The 8187-nt window shown below is 43.2% G+C and overlaps 1 protein-coding gene across 1 annotated transcript in view; it reads left to right on the top strand.

Annotated features, from left to right (window-relative positions):
* The first annotated feature begins 2846 nt into the window (after positions 1-2846).
* The window catches only part of LOC104923733 (neural-cadherin), an 84691-nt gene continuing 79350 nt past the window's right edge, over positions 2847-8187 (top strand). Inside the window, exon 1 of the mRNA XM_010736901.3 lies at positions 2847-4153. Within this exon, the coding sequence (XP_010735203.3) occupies positions 3154-4153 (1000 nt within the window). The 5' untranslated portion in view covers positions 2847-3153. The remainder of the gene's footprint in view (positions 4154-8187) is intronic.

Genomic DNA, 8187 nt, shown 5'->3' with positions numbered 1-8187 from the left:
TGATTCTATCAAAACAACAGGCCATGCATTAATCATTATATTATTTTTGGCTTTTTCCTTCACAGTGGCTGCTGTTGCTTTCAGTTTTGTTATTGCCTTTCAATGAACAAAAGTCAGCTTTCATGAGATGCCGCGTTCAAAGTAAAAAGGCTAAACAGACTCTCGATAATGAGAAGGTTTGATTTTGTCGCTCTTTTCTTTGCATAACTTATCAAAACCCGATGCCGCCTCTGCTGCATTTTTATCAGTAAAGGTAAATTCTGAACCCGGTTGCACATGTTGTTCCATAATTAATACCTCTGTTAATAAACAGTTATTGCTTCTACAGCACTGCTTAAATACTACGGTAGGTGGTAGGAGCCTTAAGGGGATCACAGATCAAATCTAATTAGCCGTACCTAATACAAGAGGGAAATGTCTTCATATTTATCCAGCTCTTCTAACTGCTTTTTGCCCTCAGGTTTTGACGAGTGAAAATGTCCTTGGGGGCTCATACACGCAGGAAAACTACAATAAACAGAGCTGCTTCTGTCGTGTGTCATGGTGTTTCCAGAAATGGCTTTTTGCAGCTCTTTCAGGGGAACATGTGGGGTAGGGTTTTTTTCCATAAATGTTCACTATGAAGTGTTCACAGATGAATAGAAACCAGAGAGCTGGATGCTTAGTCATCCATTTTAATTGTCCTGTCATTCTTTAATAAACCTGCCTGTTTCAGCCAATTATGTCATTGACTTCTGCTGAGCAGTCTATTTTTATGACATTTTAAACACACTACTTACTGTGCGGCATAAATTTCCTCTTAACTGATGTTCGTGCCAACTCGTCCTAACACCACCTTCCATCATTTCCTGTTTTTTTTTTCGTTTTTGTTTTTTTACCCTGCTTTTCCAGGACGAATAACAGACAACCTGCAACTAAAGATCATAGAGGTAACATTAGAAGTCCTTCATCCTCCATCCACCCCCCAGAACCATCATCTCTGGTCTCTGAGGAGCACAGAAGCAAAGGTAGAATGCTTTAAATGCTGCAAGGCTGCAACCTTTGCCTTCAGAAGCTGTCTCTGACTCTGTTTGATTGAAGGGAATGGATTTGGTCAATTATTCATTAAGTAAGCATGAAGCTTTCTAATGTTGGTTGGCTGCTCCCTTCAGTGAGATTTTTTTTTTTTGCTTTAATGCCCTGCAGCTTTCAGTTATCTTGTGAAGGAAAGATGATGAGACCATTTCATGATTATTTTGTTTGTCATTTTTACATCACGTATGGTGGCGTGTCATCAGAGAAGATAACAGCTGCAACCCTCAAGTAAACTGCGCCTCACACTTTGGCCTGGGCTGCCTGTGATTGAATTAGCCTTTGCTGCAGCTATCTCCCACGCTGGCAGTCACGGTGAATTTCACCATGTGAGACAACATGATAAAAGACAGGATTTGATTTGCATTCATGAAGCACTTAGGAAGTTCAAAGAGAAGTTACAGAGCGGAAAAGAGAGCACAAGGTCTCCTTCAGTCAGTGTCTGTTTTAGATATGACAATTTCACCTGAAGTGACAGTACGAGTGAACAGTCATTTACCTTCTATAGGCTATCTGTCACATTTTTGTCTGAGGTTATTTTAGCTCACATTCTTTGAAATGCCCTCCTTCTCCCTCCCTCAGGTCATAGATTGTAAAAACACCAGCAAGTATGGGATGGCTCATGTGTCCTGGTGACAGAGCCCCACAGCTTGTGCCACGTAAAAGAATACAGCGATCAACCAATATGAGCTTTGTGCTCCAGCTGCAGGCTGTGATTCAAAATTGTCTGGGGGCTCACTGCCAGTTACCAGAGTTATTGCCTGAATAGAACCGTTTACTGCAGAGAGTGGATTCGGCTAAAATTGCAGTGATGGATTGTGGTTTCAAATTGATAAGGATCTTTCAGCAGGAGCTTTGATGAATTTTCATCTTGAATACAGATGTATGAGCAGAGCAAACATTGCATGGCATCGAATTATACATCCAGCATAACACCCTTACAATGCGTATGAATATTGATCCATGCACGTCCAAAGTAAAGGTTACATGACTTGAGAGACAAACTCAATCGAGCGTACGGCCGTGCACTCCAGCCCATTATTTCCTTATCTTTTCGACAATTCAGAGCCTTCCAGTCCATGTAATATTTAGACTTCTGACTTGTCACGTACAGAGAGAGGTGAGGGGAATTGGAAGTATGCAGTCTGTGGGAATTAGCAGTAGCCACCTACAGATTAAGTTTAGAGTGCTCTGGGTGCTTGGGACACTAGCAGAGTGGGAAGGAAAGGGACCAGCGATCAGGATGACAATGTTAATTTGAACTCTTGGTGTGCATATAACACCGGCTGCAAAAAAAATGCATGGAGCCAAGCAGTTCAGGCTGTCTTAAATCATCATGTTTACACAGTTTAACAGTGCATATCCTTTCATTTGCATTTATATTGAAGCATTTCCCAGTGTTTTGTACTTTCTTCAAGCTAGAACTGAAATGTGATTGTGTGGATATGTGATTGCAGGCATGCTGTGCCTGATGACTGTAACCTAAAGTTTAGAGTGAACTTGCGACCTGAAGGTTGTGAGTTCAACTCCACAGACAGGGAGAAGATGAGTGCAGAGGGGTTCTTAGGCACACGGGATCCAGTGTTTGGTTTTCAGACTCTGGTCAGGATGGATGAGTGATTTTCTCCCCGTCACCACTTCTTTACACTGAGAGCGGATTTCTAAGCAGACCCGTGTCATACAGCTGCTTGCACTTGCACATGCTAAACCCGGCGTGGTATTTTTTTCGGAGTCGGGAACCCTCCTGACCATCGCGCAGGGTGGGGTTCACCGAGGAGCTCCGTCCCCGTGCGCCGCCACGCCCCCGCGCTTGGCGCTGTCCGGTGCTTTGGTGCTGAACGCTGGGTACGAATACAGCTTACTGCCTGCAGCGCTGTGGACTGCCTGCACGCAGCCGTGCTGCATGGAGCCAAGAGACGGATCTCCCAGGATGAGAAAGCTCTAAGTTCAGCGGGTTCTCGTGGAAGGATCATATCGTGGATAACTATGAAGGAAATGTTTCTCAAGTGTTTTTCTTGTCTTTTTTGACGATTTTCTACCAACCCCCCTGAGTCGCTTGGAGGTACATAACTTACCACCAACATGATTTGGGGTTTTTTGTTATGCTGCCTTCTGCCGCCGGCTGCTGGATATCAAACACAGGAGCGACTGCCTTTCTTTCACGGACATGTTTTTGAGAACTCCCCGACGGCTTCGAAAGTAAACGGACTGAGCATTCCGGTGAGGCGCATCAACGCGCAAAAATGGTGCCCAGTCTCCGGGATGCACTTCAAACTGTACGGAAACGGCAGCGAAGATTTCCGCGCCTTCGCTCACCACAAACGGGGGAGTCTATTGCTGAAAACTTCCAGGGTTTTAGACAGAGAGGCTCGCTCAGAATACCTGCTGAGCGTGGGTCTGTGTTGCCAGACCTGCGTGTCCGAGTGTGTCGTCTTCGAGGTTGCGTCGGTAAAAGTGGACGTTTTGGACACCAATGATCACGAACCGACTTTTCGCAGTGCAGACCCCGTTCACATAACTTTAGATGACACCACCGCTCTCCGTAGCGTTGTTTACAGGCTGGAGGCTGTCGACGCAGACAGCGGCAACAACGCAGAGTTGACATACATATCCATCCCCAGAAATGGCAGTTTCTATGTTGTCCCGAAAACAGGCGAAGTTTTGCTGGTTGACTCTATCCTGGGGCTCCCCTCTAAAGTCAAATTCTATATTTATGCCAGAGACCACGGATGGCCCCCTCTGACCAGTAAAGGTGTAGTGGTTACTATTGCGCCACAGCGGTGGGCGACGCGTCCCGCTGAGTTTGCGGGGTCAGGGAGGGCAGGACGGTCACCGAGGGCGTTACTCGACCCTGGCACGTTGGTTTCCCTCAACGTGTCTGAAGATGCCAGCATAGGCTCGGTCATAACGAGTCTGAGTCCTGCCAGGTTCCAGTCAGCTGCCTTCGAGTTGATTTACCCGGAGTCAGAAATCTCCCCAATCGCCGTGGGGCGCGACAGTGGAGATATCACTATAACCAGGAGGCTGGATAGGGAGACAGAGCCCTTCGTGGAGCTCACTGTTAAGATTCAGGATAAACGAGGTGTGTAGACTGTTCCTCTATTAATCTGCACTTAGTTAAGTCTTGCACCCCCTCCCTCCCCTCTATCCATCCCTCCTCCCCCTTTCTCTGGGAATTACTATTTGCATTATGGTGATGATGCCCTATTTTAATGGAATGCTCCACATTACATGCACATGGTAAAACTGTGCTGCCATCTGGACACCTCACCATTCATCAGTGAAGCCCCTCAACAGGCCTGACATATATCATATCCATCATATCCACACAGGGCTGTCAGTGTGCTGCAGCATAGGATCATTCCACAGGTGTGCCTCATTATCATCCATCCATCCCCACACACCTGAAATATGAGCTCGACATTCATGGGTATTATTGTTATTCAATGCATTTGTCCAATTTATCATGATATGCACAAGATATTTCAACTGTAGATGAACGTTACAAGGTTATTTGTAGCTGGGATACGACAAGTGTCTTTGTGAATTGTTCGAATTATGTCCGTGATTGACGTAGTTTGTGACTGTGAAGTTGTTTTCAGAGCTAATCCTCGCAGAGTGGCAACCCACTTCGACCCTCTCTCTCTCATCTACTGGCATTACCCCTCTAATCCTCCTCTTATTCACTCTCTCGTCCCAGGGATTTGAAGAATAACAGTGCCACAGTCAGTCGACCCCTCAAATTCTTGGAGGAAAGGTGTGTCAGAGTTTTGTTTTGCTCCTCGGAAAGTTAGAATCCAAGCTTAGAAACGACAACAAAAAAAGAAAAGAACAACAAAAAAAACAAGGAAAATCAAAATGATTTGCTTTGTAATTGAGCTGCACAGTGTGCAGGAAACAGTGTGCATTGTTTTCATTTGAATTGCCTGCTGCTGTTACACTGCGCAGCATGCTCTAGATTGTAATTGCATGCCTGATTGAGACACATTTTTGCAAAGGGGTGTCTGGAAGTTTTTCAGAGAGAGCAAAAATAGTCAGATTCTGATGTTGTTGTTATTCCCCCCTATCCCCTTTTTCACAGATGCTTAAGAGGAATAAAGCATTCTAGCCTGACAGATATTCAGATACCTTCCTCCATTGTAACTCTCTCACCTGTGAATCTCTCCTCTCCTGATCAAAGGCATGGCATGTCCTTTATCCTATGACTACAGCTTTCCAGACAGAATCCTGACGGGAGTCTGGGCGGACAGGCCTTTCTTCTGCTTGTCTCATTCCCAATCCCTCCGTACACATCTCTCTGTGAAGGAGTCCATTTTAGATGTGTTTTTTTCTTGTTTGTTTTTAAAGATTTAACCTACTCTCCCATGTGAATTTTGCTTCCTACCTTTTGCTGGCTTGCTGCAATAAATTCGTGGTCTGTCTCATAGATGAAGGAGCTCCTAGATGCATTAGAGAAAGGGAAAAGACTGCACGAGTGTCTACGGGTGTTTCTGTTTGTATGCAAGTGTGAGACTGCATAGTCATACTAAAATTGACCCCAGGTACAATAACAACAGTTTTAATAAGGCCCCATGCGTTGCAACGTCTCAACTTACTTTACCTCAGTGAACTCTCTGTAGCACAGAGCTGTCCGCGGTGCTGACAGTCACCTGCTGAATGTCAAAAAGACTGTTAGGCAGCAGTCTAGCCGCAGTTCAAAGAATATTCAAGTCAGCAGCATTCAGTGCTAACCTTATTACATATTTCACATACAAAATAATAGGTGCACTCGAACACACCACGGCATAACAAACCATAGGCTCAAAAAAACAAGTACCAGAGCTGAAATAATGCTTGTCAGAGGCAGTTACAAAGATGCAGTACTCCCTGTATCTTTGTAATAGTACATGTAGCTTTTATTGCAGCCTCATTGTAGGAATTCTATTCAATCCTTGTGTATTACTTTCATTTTCTCCACACTTTGTTCAAATTGAGACACTTTCATTCTAACACAGATGTGTCAAAACAAGTGATCCTCTTCTTCTGTAGCACTAATATTGCTAATGTTTACCTGAGTGATTGATTTTCTGTTAACATGCATCACTGCTCATGTTTGCTCTGCTGGATAATTCAAAGAACACAAACATTTCTCAGAATACGTGTGGGGAAAAGGAAGAGTACATGTGTGCAGATTTACTGAATATGTCGTGAATGTGTTCATTAACTGGTTATTGTAGAGATGAAATGCTAATCGCACTGGTGCGAGACTTTCTTATGTTAATAACTTTGCTGTGGGTACAGCGTTGTGATTAGAGCCATCAGAAGAACTGTTATTGGCGCTGTTCAAATGGAGACTAAAAAAAATCTAGTCTGGCACTTAGATATCTCTGATAAATTATTCTGGCACGCTGCAGATAAGGACGAGATGCAACAGCAGTACTGGATTACTCTCAGTATGGGGTCCATGCTTATTGACATACTTACCTGAAAGAAAATGTGTGTACCAACAACTCATCCTCTCCTCGGCTCTATGTCATGACATGTTTGAAGACTGTTTCATCATTAATCAAAAACAGTGTTAAAATGTTTGTTTGTTTTTTTATGAATGTTGAATTTTGAGGTTGTAATGTGCTAAGTATGCCATCACAGTGTTTTATTATCAGGGCACAGAGTGTAGAGCCACAGGAGTTTGCACGCAGGAAGTCAGTTTGTCATCCTGTTATAAAAAGACATACGGGCCTGCATACACCAAAATGTGGGTGCTTCTCATCGTCATGAATATGATTAAAATAATTTTCCATAACTCCCATATCTGCTGCTGCTGTTCTCAGACAGTCATTGCTAGGATCATTTAAAGTAATTATGCAACATATCGTCACATATGACTGCTCAGTGGAACAATGACATTGTTTAACTATTTGGGATTATTCTTTACTCTTGCATTTCTGAGGTAATATTCTTGTATTACATATTACCATCACAGTGCTCCGATTCATTACACCACTTACTCTTTAATTACGCCCCCAAAGTTTGGAATTATGTTCTATTTTGCAAAAACAAAGCAAAGATTTTCTTCTCTTTTAATTATACTTTGGCTCGAAACTTCCTTTAATGTAACAAGAAAATTAGTTTGTATAACTCAACATCAGAGTATATGTATGGGACATTAAAGTTAAGGTAGCTGTACATATTTGGAGATCATTATAAGACAGTTTTGGCGGTTGGGATCTAATTAGGACTATACTGCATGTATAAGACAGGACTTCAGGACCCCCTGACAAGTTCTGACACTCTTCCTCCCACTCTGAGGCATCAGACATATCACCTTGTTTGCCTAAGGAGTCTGTTCTCATTGAGAGCCCCTTGAAAGTATTTCTCCTTTCTCCTTGACTAGATCCCCTGATAATGTTGGAGAAATATTTACCTTCTAAACTATATTCAGTATACTGAAAATCCCTAAAGAAAACAAAGAAGTGATATTTTCCTGACATCGCCTCTGTGTATCAAACCAGCAGAAAAGAGAAAAAAAAAAGGTAAAAGCAATGGAAGTAGGCCATGACTCATGACTCACAGAAACTGGTTATGTGGTGTTGTTTTGAGTAGAGGGAGTGAGGGACCTCTACATCTCTTCCTGTAAAGGATTCTTGCTGGCCCACAGAGGACGTCAGTTTAGATTTGTATTGGAAGGGAATTTTTGCCTTTGGTTGTCCCACCCGAAGAATCCTTTTCTGTGTACCTGAGTAGGAATCTGTTAATAGTATTTGACGGGTTAGGAGGAGTATTGAACAAGTGGTGCAGTCCTTTGTGAGTTGGAGTGGGGGGATATTTGAGTGGTTTCTCCCTCTCCGTTAGGTATCAGTGGGCAGGGTGGCATTCAGCTTGTGGTAATCATCTCTTCTCAGCCTGTTTTGTCAAGGAACCTTCTTCCTCTCTCTCTCTCTATCTCGCTCTCTGTCTCTCTCTATCTCTATCTCTGTCTCATAGTCAGCATCTTGCCTCATGCCGTCTTTAATCCAATTTCTCCTTTCATATCCATTTTTTTTTTTTTTTTTTGCCCTCATTATATTTGCATATTCCCCTTGTGATGCGAAATGAATTGCGAAGAGACCCGATCTCATTTTTGTTTGTAATTTGTGA

Source organism: Larimichthys crocea, chromosome XXI, assembly GCF_000972845.2.
Source record: "Larimichthys crocea isolate SSNF chromosome XXI, L_crocea_2.0, whole genome shotgun sequence".
NCBI lineage: Eukaryota > Metazoa > Chordata > Actinopteri > Sciaenidae > Larimichthys > Larimichthys crocea.
Note: the sequence above shows the minus strand (reverse complement) of the source record. Positions and strands in the feature narration are given on the sequence as shown.